Raw genomic sequence first — 15,108 nt, forward strand, 5'->3', positions numbered from 1 at the left:
TTTCCCCAGAGAAGACTCAACTGACTTTAGTACTAACAGTAACTGAAGTCAGTAACTGTTAATAAGGGTTACTAACTTTAGTACCAATCATTATAATAGCTATATTTGTTTACTAAAATGCCAGTTATTTCCCACAGTCCAGAAACCCAGTGGAAAGAGCATTGCTTTAAGTCTGAAGTCTTCCCACAACCAATGGGTAAAGCAGGTATGACCTTGACTGGCAGAGTAAACTCTTCCCCTAACATGTATTAGCTCCCTGGTCAATTTGGGTGAGTTCTGCCCTCGGAGCTCTGAAGGTAACACTGAGGCTATAAATGTAGACTGATTCAATGGTCAGCTTTTGGTGCAGAAGGACTATTGCTATCTGCAAGCACAACATAAATCCAGTGTTAAAAAGTTACTTCACTTCTTCATTGAAGGAGAGTCCCTTCCCTTTCCCTTGATGGAGCTTCACACCATCCTTTGCTCCATTTGCTTTTTTGGATTGGTCCAGATCTTTATGCTATCTGCGCTATTCTGTGGGCAGATAGAAAAATTTTAAAGGATTTTTTGATATAAAATATTAAAGAATTCAAATACAAAATAGTGTTTGCCTTAATCCTACACTGGAGTCACAGGAGGGAGACTTCCCTAACTAGTAGGTCACATCCCAAAGTTTTGGGGGTATATTTGAGTAAGGAGAAAATGGTTTTGAAGATTATCAACCTCTTATAATCCCTTTCAGAGGAGATGTTAGTATTCATGACATTAACTGCAATGCATTTTTCTATCCAACCTCAAAACCAGAATGTGTGATCAATTAAAAGCTTAAGAATAAATAGCTAAAAGCAGTTATAACTTGATACATAAATGTCTAAGAAAGTGAACTCTAGAAACTCTTGGGACTAAAAGATGCCAACTGGTAGTCTATTTTCAGAGCATGTTGAACCCAACAGCTTTCACAGTACAATCAAAATAGGAAGGAAGGGAGAAGAAGGAAATGGAAAGAAGTGGCAAAGAGAAGGGAGATAATTATATTTTCTTTATGAAACAGAAGCAAAAGGAAACCCACTTACTCTAGGGACTTAAAATGTAATTTAAAAAGCAGGGCATGAGAAATAAAATGCAAATTTCTATTTAGGTTCTTTTGAGAATAGATTATGAACTTTATTAAAAAGTTCTCAAGATTACAAAGCAAAGAAGAATCCTTGGCAATAAAGCTAGTCAAGGAATATTTTGAGGAATAATACCTTGGAGGGAGGAACTGGAGGAAGTTAAGAGTGATTTTATAATAACATTATTTTTTAAAATGCACAACAGTGGTGTGGGGGAGTCACTAGGAAAATGTGTAGATATGAGGCCCTAGTATAGATGAGGAAAATGAAGAATATTTTGGGTTTTTTCCTTAACTGCACAAACTGGAGATAAGTTGGGGAGATCATCTCTGTAGAAATACCTCCACCCAAACCAAGCTGGAGAATTAACCCAAATTTACCAGTACTGGTTGTAGTTACTACGTAATTCACAAAATATAATGATACTATGAAATTTGGAGATCCTGATGGTTCAAAATGAGTTAAGATCTATGAAATAAACAGTTTAAGTCACTTATTAGTTCATTAAAATATTTTTTAAAAAGCAGATTTTTACATATGTTGCCCTTTAATATACAAATTGTTTAGCACTATATTGGATGTCCTATCAGGAGATGAAATACTAGCTTTTACTATTTTTGTTTTACTAAAGGAGGGGGCAAAATAAGAAGCATTCCATTTTTTCCCAGAGTCATAGACTTAGAGGTTGTCTGAGGACGTCCTCAAAGTCAGGCTGCAAATATTGCCATTGCCCCACTCCCCACATGCCAGGTTTTCACTCACCCTTCTCTCATCTCACCCGGGTCCCCTCACTATCCCCTGATTTGAGTCTTTTATTTTTATCTGCAATTGTTTTACACTGCCAGGAGAGATAAATACCCATTCATCTCTTAAATTAAATCTTTTGTCATAGTTCTTTTATAAATTAGAAAATAATCCTTTATGATGACTTCCATTTAAGCCTACAGGTTTTTTATTTATTTATTTAGTTAGTTAGTTAGTTAGTTAGGTAGTTATTTTTTGCCTCAGCCATGACAAATTTTGAAAGAGCAACTGGATAAAAGTGATACATTTCTGAATGTTTGATCTGATAGAACTTCTGAGGCTATATGAATATTCTTAAATACCATTTCTTATAAGCCTGTGAGCTTATGGTCTCTAAGATACAACTTTCAAGTACCTCAAAATATGTCATAATATGATGAACAGATAGAAAATATTTCAAGGAAATAAACATATTTTTATATAATAGTTATTTTATTCACAGAATTTTAAGGGAAATTTATGAGTACTGATTTATGATGCTACGTCTTGCAATTTTTGGTTATGCTGCAAAATTAAATCATTGAAGAAGATGAATAATCTTTTATTAAAGCAAGTGAATGAATAAACACATGGAGTAACTAATATGTATGCATATATATTAGTTATATAAATAGAAAAGCATTTCCTGCTGTGTTTAATCAGCCAGCTTAAAAATTAAAATCCATTTTAAAAATGATTCTTGGATACTACTTGGCTATAAGAAGTCATACAATTTGCCCCCACATATATGGAAACTAGATACCAGACTGAGCGAAGGTAGTCATAAAAAAAGGACAGATGCAGAATAATTTCTCGTGCAAGGGATATAACAAACATGGTAAGGGAATAGCAAATGATCAAACACAATAGAAACTGAGAACTGGCCTACAGAACCAAATTTACTGAAGGCGGGAGGTGGGGATGGATGGAAGGAGATCCCAAGACAAAGGTGGAGGGAAGCAGACTCTCTGCTGGAGGGCATAAGGCCAGGGCAGTATTTGTACAAAACCTTATTATTAACACTATTGCAAATCTTGGTGCTTCAAATAAAAATTTTAAAATATAAGAGCACTGGGGCTAGAGAGGTAGCTCAAAGAGTTGGGCTATGATTTGAATGCAGGCTACGTGGGCTCACCATTGAATGGTCACCTATACTTCTTACTGATTGGCTATATAGAGTTTCCCATGATGCCCTCTCGAGGTCCACTTCATTTGCTAATATCACTCACAGAAGTGACCAGCTTTTTATCAAAAGATACAAAGAACATGGCTCACAAGCAGATGGGAGACTTGTCGGAAAAATACGGGGTTAAGGGGCAATTTCTATGGTCTCTCCAAGATATGCACCAAATCTCCACATGTTGCTTACCAACCCAGAGGCCTTCTGAAGCCTCTCCTTGTGGGATTATTTACACAGAGGTGATTAATGGATGAAACTCAATCTCTAGCCCCTCTAGCTCCTACTGTGTGCTTGCGTGCATGCATGCCTGTGTGTGCTTGCGTGTGTGTGTGTGTGTGTGTGTGTGTGTGTGTGTGTGTGTTGGACTGAGGGATGAGAGCAAAACTAAGAGTTTCAACTATCTAATCACAAAGCTGGTTTCCCAGGCAACCAGCCCCCATCCTTAGGTGATATCAGAAAGTCAAAATCAGCATAACAAAGATACCTTAATCTATCTCTTCACCTGAAAAATGGTAAAGTTCTTAGAAGCTCTCTACCAGAACACACATGTACACAGATATGTATATATGAACATATGCATATAAATCACAATATTTCATCAACATTGTCATTTGATCATATCACTGCAGTAACATAATATTTAACATGATGCAATGTTACACTAATTGTTCTTACTATGTTTGAAATGTTAGCTGTTTATGCTGAAGATGCATGCATTCTAATAGGTAACATTACCCTGAAACACATTGGAAAACCAATTAGGCCACCGGCAGCATTAACCCAAGAAGTATGCAACTCCCCAAGGATCTCAAGGGTATGGAACCAAAACACTCATTTTGTGTGCTGCAGCAATATCTGGGCCACATAAATTTGGGTTCTAAACATCAAATTCCAAGCACATCGGGAAAAACAGTCTTGTTGCAGTGGAAGCAACTTGAGCGTGATGAAACAAAAACACTTCAGCAGTGTTCCTCTGTCCCTACTCTAGCCACGGTAGCTCCTTTTTCTTCTAAACTCATCAATAATCCACACAATACCTGTAGAGATTTAGCTCAAAGACATTTGTGAACATTCCACACAAAACTCCCTTCCCTCCGTGGATATTGCTTTTACAATGACCAAAGTTTGCGCACAGGGTTGTGGTGCCCACAAATCACACATTTACTTGTGGTGTTTGTTGTGGGTCTCACTCCATAGCTTGTGCCACTTTCACAGGTGCTCACATAGGAAGCACTCTTCAGTTGTGAAGCAGAGAAATTCATGCCTCTGCTGGGAACCATCTGTAGAGAATAGTTCAGTTAATTTTGTGCCTTTATTCTAAAAGAGATGCAGCATTTAGCTGTTCAAGGTTTGTAATATTATCTTAAAAACTGGTGAGAGCCCCTCATTTAACCACCCCTCTCCTTAGATTCAGTGACAGGTCTTGGAGACAGAGAATACAAATTTAGAACAATAAGCTAGAGTGGCTAAACTAGATCGTTTGGTTGTCTGGGTTTTTCTCAGGATTTTCAAAGGAGGAAGAAAGCATTATCACTGCTGGTATGGGGTCTTCATAGGGGGTAAGACAGAGGACACTTTTGTAGGGAAATATTCCTAGAAAAGCAGAGCAGGGTATTCCTGGCACTGAGGAAATAGAATAGACATTGAAATTTTGAGGTTGAATGACACGTTTAGGGAACAATAAACAGACCAGCTGGGGCAGAAGGAAAGAAATGAAGAAAGTGCTTGTGGTCAGGTTGCAAAGCCCAAGTGCCTCACAAAAGAAAAAGTGAATTATTAGAGGGATTTAGAGTCAAAAAACACAGAGAATAAAGGACAGAGAGGAAAAGACATCTGAGACACTAGTAAACCCCATCTTGTTGCAAAGTATCATCAAACCAAGAATAAGAGTGGGGCACCGGGAAGGAGTGACCAGAAAGTTCTGTGAGTTTTCAAGACTTTGGTTCAAGTTTCTGAGAGAACTATAAAAATATGATTCACTATGTTTGCAGTCCCATTTTTGTCTGAAAAGTGTCTAAATTTACACAAAATAATAAACATAGGAAGATGTCTTAGAAAAGGCCTGACAGAAAGACTGAGGTTATTTACCAACATATCTTGTCTGATGGCAAAAATCCGAGGAATTCAGGCAAAAGGAGTGTGACCTCCACATGCCCTTTGGTTGGCTCACTTGGTGAACCCCTTCCACTAGATCAGATTCAGATCCTGGAAATACAGTCCTAAACCAAGAGATCTTTGGACCTGGTAAATCTGTCTCTGTGCAGAATTTCAGGTATTCTCTTTAGGAGGAAACATTCTCACAAAAATAGGGAATTAATAGTAGACAAATATATAGTTGAGAAACTCGAGAAAACATCTTCTGGAAAATCCATGAAAGCCAAAACTAAAAGCAATCCGAAATCCATAGTAAAAAATAAGGCCATTTTTTTTTTTACAAATAAGAGACTTGCTTCTTCACTTCTTCATATATCCACCAATATTTATATCTGTAAATACCCAACATGGAAGCTGGTATACAATCCAGAATGCAGGAAATATATATATATATATATATATATATATATATGTATAAATATGTTTCCCCCTAAGATTGCTTGCCTTCTACTTTAAACACCATCAAATGTGGTGTGCTACTCTTAGCATATTAGTGGTGTAAAGTATGGATGTTGCAGCCGCATTTGTCCAGGAACAAATTCACTCATGGGTAAGGGCTGTCCAAGCGTGTACAGAGCAGCCTTGAGCATGGTGACAATTGAGTTCTGGAGGTTTCTAGCTGCTGGGCTGGCTCTGTTGGGACAGGGAGGGGACCTCACTCATCCTTCTCTGGGTTCCCTAGATGAAACAACCTGGCACAGTCCGGAGGCATCTCTATGGTATACCCGGAAAAAAGATATATTTTTAAGGCACTATTAGAAGTGAGTACAAGAAAGACAAAAGTGGATTGAAAAATGTCAAGGTTTTCTATTAGGTTTTCAGACTCATGAGACTATGAAGAGCAATCAGGAGATTTATTTTCTTAACTAGCAAGTGTTTTAGCACACATCCCAATACTATGGAATAGTAAGACGTAAATTTGATTCTGTCCCCGAAATCCTGTTGCTTGTCGAATTTCTCGAGCGGTCTCAATAGCCTCTCCATTCGCCCTATCCCTGAGATTTTAGAAGCCTCTCTTTACTCGGCCTTCCCAACGATGCTGCATTGGAGGTTCTTTCAGGGTCAGGGGAATGAGATCCAGCTTGTTACTGGCTTTGGCATATGAATACACCATGGGAAGCTTTCGAGGCTCTCCCATGTGGGCAGGAAATTCTCAGCTTGCTAGTTTCTCCCAGAGGGAGAAGTAGGTTATAGGATAGCGCGCTCTGGGAGCTTGCTTTTAAGTCTCTGGATGTTGGCCATTGATGGGATTACACATACCTGGGTTCCTCTGCCAGTACCTTCACGCGTGAGGCTTGTCCGAACTTGTGGAGAGGGGCCTTGAGCATGGCTGTGGCTAGGTTCCGGTGGTCTTCGACCACCAGGAGCTCTGCTCGGGGCAGGGAGGGAAGCTGGATTCTGTCCCAAGAGTTTAAAATATAGTTGGGAGCTATTTTGACTATAAAATATTGACCTGAGAGTTTTTAATATAATATCACACAAACACATATTCCAGGTTTTCATGTAACATGATAAGTATTAGTGTCCCCAAAGTTGTAAGAAGATAGAATTATGGTCTAGGTTCTCTGCTTTCAGAAAAAAAAATGGTATTTTGGGACATTGGTATCATTTGAATTTCTTTGCCCTCTGTCCTGAAAGAGATTTCTCCACCTCTCTGAAAAACAACCAAATGTGTATAAGGATTAAGACCTTTGGGAAAAAGAACAAGATGAGACATGAAGCAGAGCTTCTTTACAACCCCCTTGGGAAAGCTCTCAGAGCCTGACACCCTTGTGTTAGTGGAACCATCTGGTTCCACCGCCAGAGAAGGTGGGCGTGTGGCAGGAAGGAAGAGCTTCGAGGGCAAACCTTAAGATATCCTGTTATGTGAGACTGGCTATTCCTTTTGGTTTTTTTCCCTCTCTAACCCTGGGAAGGCAATGTCAATAAAAAGCAGTCTTCCTTTTCTGCAAACAGAAATTGGTTAAGAGGAGTCAGAGGGATAGTACAGCAAGGAGGGCTTGCGGGTGGCTGACCCAGGTTCCATCCCCGCCATCCTATATGGTCCCCCAGCAGCACCACAAACAATTCCTGAGTGCAGAACCAGAAGTAACCCCAGAACATTTCCGGTTGTGATCCCCCTCCCTCACAAAAACCAAAAACCTTAAAAGGGCTTGCTCTTCTAGCCCACGTTCTCTTGAACACATATCTTGACTGCTTATCTCTTTCTTTTGTTTGCCTGCTTCTCCTCTGGAGAAGGCCTGTGTTCTCTCTATAACACACACTTATCTTTTACTCTCCCTTCACATCTTTCTAAAGTTGCAATAAAAACTATCTTGAAAGAGAAAGAGGGAAAGAGAGAGATGGAAAGAAAGAAAAAGAGAAGGAAGGAAGGAAGGAAGGAAGGAAGGAAGGAAGGAAGGAAGGAAGGAAGGAAGGAAGGAAGGAAGGAAGGAAGGAAGGAAGGAAGGAAGGAAGGAAGGGAGGGAGGGAGGGGAGGAGGGAGGGAGGGAGGGAGGGAGGGAGGGAGGGAAGGAGGGAGGGAGGGAGGGAGGGAGGGAAGGAGGGAGGGAGGGAGGGAGGGAGGAAGGAAAGAAGAAGGGAGAGAGGGAGGGAGGGAGGGAGGGAGGGAGGGAAGGAGGGAGGGAGGGAGGGAGGGAGGTTTCCAGAAAGAAAGAAAGGAGGGAGGAAGGGAGGGAGGGAGTGAAATCTGGAAACCTAACAGTAAATCTCAGAAGCATGGGGGCTGTGGGGCGACATTGCCTGCCAGGAACATGCCTCCCCCCTCCCAGGCCCCCCTGCTGCCAACTAATTTGGAAAATTAGTTAACCTCTCAGCATTATTGGTTAGCTGTTGTTTTTATCCACAACATGTTGATAATAGAAATTGGTCTATTTTTTACTATAAGAATAATAGATAGTGAGATTTTAATAATACAAAATGCTGGCTTGAATGCACAATAAAAATAATCACCCTTACTTTTACCAGAAATAGTAAGCTAATACATATGTGTGTTGGGGGGGCGAGTGCAGAGATTAAATAAGTCGGGGTATAGATGTTGATGTTACTGCAAATAATAATGTGGAGTTGTTTTCAAGGCCGGAGTCCTCTAGGTGATGGGAGCCAAGCCCTGGAAATGCCCAAAAGACCACGGAAACTTGACCACTACTTGCCAAGGAGGAACCATCAGTTCTTAAAAATTTGGCTTAAAAAGTACCCTTGGCTCATATATGATGAAATATTGAATCTTATGTTCTGCGGCCTGTGTCGAAAGCATGGTGTGAAGTCAAAGGAAAGTCAAGTAAGTCTTTTCTATGGCACTGACAACTTCAGGACTGAATTCCTCAACGCCCATCATCTCAGCGAGGCTCACGCCAAGGCTTCGTTAATGGAAGCCACCAGCGGCTCGCCAGTAAACAGGGCCACCACCGAGCTGATGGTGAGGACCATGAGCAAAGTGACCCTCGGCAGAGTCGAGAACTTGTTCAGGTCATGCCATGCTATCGCCAAGACAGGACGCCCTCTCAAAGACTTCATCTGGATGTGCAGCCTTGATGACATGAAGGGTGTGGATATTGGCCCTGTTTTCAGAACGAACAGATCTGCGCGAACATTTACCTATTTTATTGCTGAAGTCGAACGGAAAAACCTAAGAGAGAAACTGGAAAAAAGCAAATTCTTCTCTGTCATTAGTGATGGGGTCTCAGCTGGTGCGGTTGAGGAAGCAGAACTCGTGTACGTGCAGTTTGCTTATGCAGGAAAGGTGCATTGTCAAATTGTGGGGGTGCAAACCATAGAAAGGAAAGATCCTCTGACAAGAAAAACTGCCATTGAGAGAGCCCTAGAGAGAAACCTTCAACTCCGCTTGTCAAATCAAGACTGGGCAAAGAAACTGGTGGGGTTTGGAAGTGATGATGGTGCCCCTCTTGCTGAAAGAGAGGACAACGGGTTAGCCTCGCTTTTAAGAGAAATCCAGCCCTGTGTGCTGACTGTGTGTTGCTTTTCACACCATCTTGAACTGGCCTACAAAACAGTGTTCCAGAATATTCCTTTATACAATGATGTCAGAGAGCTGCTTCAGAGCATTTATCACTTCTATCACAATTTTCCTCTTCACAAGAGCTCTCTGATAACTGCTTTCAGAGGCCTTCACCTTCGTCCTGTCATGCCATCTCATGTAGGGGGCAGAAGGTGGCTCCAGGGATTACAGGCAGCTCTCCAGAACTTTCTCAAGGGATATCCTGCTATTATCCAACACCTGGACTCAGTAAGTACCTTTGAAATGCCACATAATTTTAGTTCTGCACAATCACAGGGGTTGTCTCTATTGAGAAATAATAAATGATAGACAGAAGACTAACCCACCACTGTCATCCCAACCATTTTTTAGGCAGAGGAAGGCAGAAGCAACACCAATTGCCAGAAAGCCAAAGAACTTCTACAGTCCCTCCTCCAAGCAGACATTGTTAAATTTGTCCATTTCTTAGTGGATGTCATAAATGTACTCAGCATCCTTTCCCGTGTCAGCCAAAACAGAAATTCTTCCATTGCTGACATATTTGCCACATTAGAATCAACCCTGGAAATGCTCAGAATATATCAAACAAGGTGAGGAATCAGGGACACTGAAAACCAGTCTCATCGGAGAATTCAGCTTTTTATTCAGGAAATTATTTACCAATAGATTTTTTGTTTCATTTTTTTTATCTGGGAATTTGTTTTTCCCTCTTCTCAGACCAGGACCGAAAGAACGGAGGGTCAATTCAGACATCCATTTTCCTATTGACTGCCTTACTGGAAAGGGAAATATTTCGGATGTGAGAAACACGATTCTAACACATCTTATCAAGAGACTTCAAAGCTGTTTCAGAGATGCCAGCCAAGATGTGGTGAAGGCAACCATGATTGGAAGTTTCAGATTGTGGCCAGCAAAGATAAATCAAGGTAACCTCTGTGTTCTAATTCAGAGTCCATTGTTCTTTAATTGTAAGAATTACTTTCATATATGTGACTTTTCCTTTTATATATTGACCATAGAATTTGGAGAAAAAGAGGTCTCCATCCTGATTGCACATTATGAGCCAGTATTGGAAGCTGCCAATGTGAAAATTGATGAGGTGGATACTGAATGGAGCATGTTGAAGTTAGAGATTTATGCTAAGTAAGCACAGGTGACCCAGGTGATGCTTATAAGCAATTTGTATAAAACTTGGGATTCTAGATCTCTTACATTTTTTTATTTCCCCTCCTAGATTTCAAAACATCCGCAAACTAACCTGGGATTTTGTGAATTCTGTTTACTTACACAAGTATCCTAATATCCTAACACTGGTGGACCTAGTGCTCACCCTCCCTGCATGTTCAGCTGAGGCAGAACGTGGCTTCAATCAGATGATGCGCACCAAGGCACAAATGAATGCCAAGATCAAAGCGGATAGTATGACAGATCTCCTGATCATTCAGCTAAATTCTCCAGACATTAATAACTTTGACCCTAGGAAAGCTATTCATTTATGGAATACAAGGACACCATCTTCAATTCAGGAATCAAGTCCTAATTCGGATAGCTCTTCAAACTCAGAGAGTCATTCTGAAAGTGATTAATAATGTGACAAATTTGGGCATCATCATTGATCATAACAAGGGAGAAAAAGAAAGAAAGATCATAACAAGGGAGAGAAAGAAAGAAAGAAAGAAAGAAAGAAAGAAAGAAAGAAAGAAAGAAAGAAAGAAAGAAAGAAAGGAAGGAAGGAAGGAAGGAAGGAAGGAAGGAAGGAAGGAAGGAAGGAAGGAAGGAAGGAAGAAAGGAAGGAAGAAAGAAAGGAAGGAAGAAAGAAAAGAAAGAAAGTTCTTTTCAAAACTTGAAACATCTCTATATCAAACATAAAAGGCATCTGACATGCCCCATATGAAGATTTATCTTCCCCATAAACGTTTCTAATTCTCCTTCTATGTTTTTACATTTTCTGGCATTCTTCGTGCAGGGGTATACATGCTGCAGTGGTGTCATCTTTCTGAAATTTCTTGCTAAGGCTTAACAGACAAGCATTATGGTTTGAATTCCTCTAGTGTGGCATACAATTATCTATTTTTCCTGTATAATTTGAAGTGCTAGTATATCATTACTTAAGGTCAAATTGAAAGATGGTTTTATTCAATCTCTGAACACAATTTATAAGTGTACCTGTTTCTATTACTGTATCATATGTTGAGATCACATCAGCATGTGCCTTGGCAATCTGAATAACAAGGCCAGGTATTAAAATAGTTTACATATTTCACATGAAAGTATCCAGAAAATAATTCCTGTTTAAACAAAGTATCTTAACACTCTTTATACTGTTCCTACCAAAGATGGTGGAAGTATCTCGCACATTTGTTGGAATTTTTTTAATGCTTCGAATATTTCAAAGTTACTTGTGTTTCAAACCTTGAGAATGATGAATGATTTATTTCTAATGCATGAAAATAAATGTGGCATAATCCAAAGATTGTTTTATTCAAAAAATCTTGCTCCCTGGAAGAGTGTTCTCATCTCTATAAAAGTAGATACTCAAGTTTGATCACAAAGGATAGCAAATTTATTAGGACTACTGGGTTTCCAGTCATCAAAGAACAATAAATTCTGCACTCAACAACCAGAAAATCATCTTCCAAGCCTCAAAATTGTATGTTTGGTTTGAATCACTGAAATTTTAAAGGGGCAATTACATTTTCCTAAAGATTAGAGGAAATAATAAAGTTTGCATCAAAATTTCAGGACGGGTAAAAATATAGATATTAATGGAAAAATTAGAGATGCTACTCTGTGTGTTTCATTCTTTTTACTCCTTAAACAAACAATAGTTATATGCTCTGGACCTGAAAGTTTCCCGAATTTACAAAGGAATTTCTCCTGGCTCTAGAAGGTATCTCTACCACAAGAGTTAGAAAAACTTAACTTTGAGCTGGCTCATTTATTTTGCTTACTTTATTTTTTTTTGGTATGCATGTGCATGTGCATGTAATTTGAAGTAAGTAGTATAAAAACATATATCTCTTTCAGACAAAGAAGATTAGTGTATAAGAGCAAAATACTAAAAAGGCTACTTATCTATTACAAAATACTTAGTAATAGTAAGCCAATTAAATGGTTACATTAGCACTTCCAATTGAGAAATTTTAACAATTCAAGTCTCTCTGCACTCAGAAAACTAATTATGCTTTTGACCTAAATGGCTAAATGAGAATCAATGTATTACTTTAATCGCTAAGCTGATTTGCTTACATTTGAAAAACCTTTATTCCATATTTACCAAAGCCACTTACTATTGGTCCTGATGTATTTAGAATCATTTGAGTACTTTTAATCCAACCTACTTTATGTAAAAGTTCAAAGGAGACACAAAACTAAGTAATAAGTCTAAGTATTTTGCCCAATCTGGAATAATTTATTACTTGTTCAGATAAAGGAATTTTGTTTGAGCTGAGAAACAATCATGCAAAGATATCAGAAAACTGTTATTTTTGTTTTCAAAATATCTTTCTCTAAAGATTTCTGTTTTAAATAATAAATAATAATGACATAAATGCTCATTATTCCATTTTAGCAAAAGAAACATTGTGGCCATATAACATGAATCAAAATAGTTTTCCTTTTGTTTCAGCCATGATAGGAAGTAAAGACTTCACTGATATATTGCTTGATTCCATCAACCTGAACCTTGGCTCAAACAATGTCCCTAACAGTTGGATGCACCTCACTCAACCTGAAGTAAGCTTCCATTTTGTTTGGATTTGGCATTTTGAAAATTCCTCTTTTGATCAATAAATCTATAGTTTTAAAATGATCAGCTCTCACACAGTTTCTGACATTAGACAATGAAGGAATCAAATGAATGAGCTTCAGTTTAAGACCCATATTATGGAGAGACTCAGTATTTGATGAATGAATGGTGTTAACAGTAAACCAAACATTGTGGGACCATGAATGATGCCCAGACTCTAGTATCTGTCTATTACTGCTGTGTGGAATATTCCTAACTAATACAATTATTCTGGCTGCTCCTGTTTTTTTTTTATCATCATCTGTCCCTAAACCATATCTCAGACAATGAAATGGTTAGAATTTTACTCCTTGTACAACCATGCTATAATATTTATCCCTGCTCTGTTGAAAAAAGACAAATTCAGTTGGAGACGAGAAAATATGCTGCAAACATCAACAAAAAAGTGTCAAGGAAGCAAAAAATGACACTTTCTAGAGCGAGAAGGGTTGGTAGATCCTGGGAGAACAAAAGTCAGAACTTTTCTTTTTCCTTCACCTGAATTTTGTGCTAAGAAACTTGAGTAGGCAGGGCTTCTACACGGAGTCATTCTAAATTCCAATGTCTTGCTGTTGTCTTACAGTTGCAGGAATTGACATGTTCATTAACTGTGAACTCTGAGTTTGTGGACTGGCGGAAGTTCCTCTTAGCAACCTCGATGCCTTGGCCCATGCCCTCGGAAGAAGAGCTCCTGGAGACCCTGAAGAGATTTAAGGCTGCGGATGTGGAGCAGTCAGGCACTGTTACTTTGCAGCAGTATGAGCAGGTTACTTCCTGGTGATTCTAATAGCCTCAGGGTTCTTTCCTAACACTGCTACTTTTTATGATACTATGTTGGTTCTTGGACTAATTCTCTACTCTTTTACTGCACATGTCTAGGAACCCAATCAGAACAAAGCTCTGAGTTCAGAGCTGAATTCTGGCTCTAGCGAAATTAGAGAGAGAGTAAGAAGGATTGTACCTGCCTCAGACGGAGTGGGATGAAGTGGGGTGGCAGGAGGAACACTGGGAACAGTGGTGGTGGAAAACGCGCTGGTGGAGAGATTGGTGCTCAAACGTAATCATGCAAGTTTGTAACTGTATCTCAGGGTGATCCAATAAAAATTTATTTTGAAAAAAAGGAGAAGATAAAGAAAAACCAGCAAGTAAGCAAACAAAAAGGACTCAAACTATAACTTAAAAATTGTTGTTATCTGAATGGAAGGGAGCTAGATGGCAGGTAAAAGGCCAAATTGTATGTTGAGTGGTGGAAATGAGACATTTGGTTCCAAAGAATATGTAGCAGATACAGAAGGGGATTGAGACTGATATAATGCTATCAACAGATGGCTCTTTATTAAAATAAAAAAATCATCATCATTATAATCATCATCATCATCATCATCATCCCGTTAATTGTTGAATTTCTTGAGCGGTCTCCATTCGTCCTAGCCCTAAGATTTTAGAAGCTAGAATTTACTCATCCTTCCCAACTATGCCATATTGGAGGTTCTTTCAGGGTCAGGGGAATGAAATCCATCATTATTATTGGTTTTGGCACATAAATACACCATGGGGAGTTTGCGAGGCTTTCCCATGTGGGCAGAAAACTCTCAGTAGCTTGCCAGGTTCTCCCAGAGGGAGAACTAGGCTATAAGAAACAGTCCCTGGGTGTGACCACCTAGCTACTGGAAAATGGGGGATCTGGGTGGAAGGGGCCCAGTCCTGATCTGAGCAAACTTGGAGGTCCCACACACCTGGGTTCCTCTGCCAGTTCCTTCAGGTGTGATGCTTATCTGAATGTGTGGAGAGGGGCCTTGAGCATGGTTGTGGCTAGACTCCAGAGGTCTTCGGCCATGGGAGCTTTGCTTGGGGAGGGGAGGGAAACTGAAGCCCAAAAAAATAAAAAAAAAATTAGGAGGATAAAAATGAATTCTGACTCTATCATCCAGGGAAAGTATCTGAAAAAATTAATAATAAGAGCTTAGAGAACTAAGTGTTCTGTAAGGACTCACGCAGACTTCCCTGTTTATCTCCTAATCACCTACTCAGTGGCCTTCACCATCACTGTCCATTAGACTGCACACCTAGAGAGCTTTTCATGGTCCCAGTGCAAAGTTAACAATAGTAATTG

The 15,108-nt window shown here is 39.4% G+C and overlaps 1 protein-coding gene across 1 annotated transcript in view; it reads left to right on the plus strand.

Annotated features, from left to right (window-relative positions):
* The window catches only part of SPEF2 (sperm flagellar 2), a 179,381-nt gene that overhangs the window by 139,298 nt on the left and 24,975 nt on the right, over nucleotides 1-15,108 (plus strand). Inside the window, exons 31-32 of the mRNA XM_004605550.2 lie at nucleotides 12,837-12,943; nucleotides 13,579-13,761. Of these exons, the coding sequence (XP_004605607.1) occupies nucleotides 12,837-12,943; nucleotides 13,579-13,761 (290 nt within the window). The remainder of the gene's footprint in view (nucleotides 1-12,836; nucleotides 12,944-13,578; nucleotides 13,762-15,108) is intronic.

Source organism: Sorex araneus, chromosome 1, assembly GCF_027595985.1.
Source record: "Sorex araneus isolate mSorAra2 chromosome 1, mSorAra2.pri, whole genome shotgun sequence".
Taxonomy (NCBI): domain Eukaryota; kingdom Metazoa; phylum Chordata; class Mammalia; order Eulipotyphla; family Soricidae; genus Sorex; species Sorex araneus.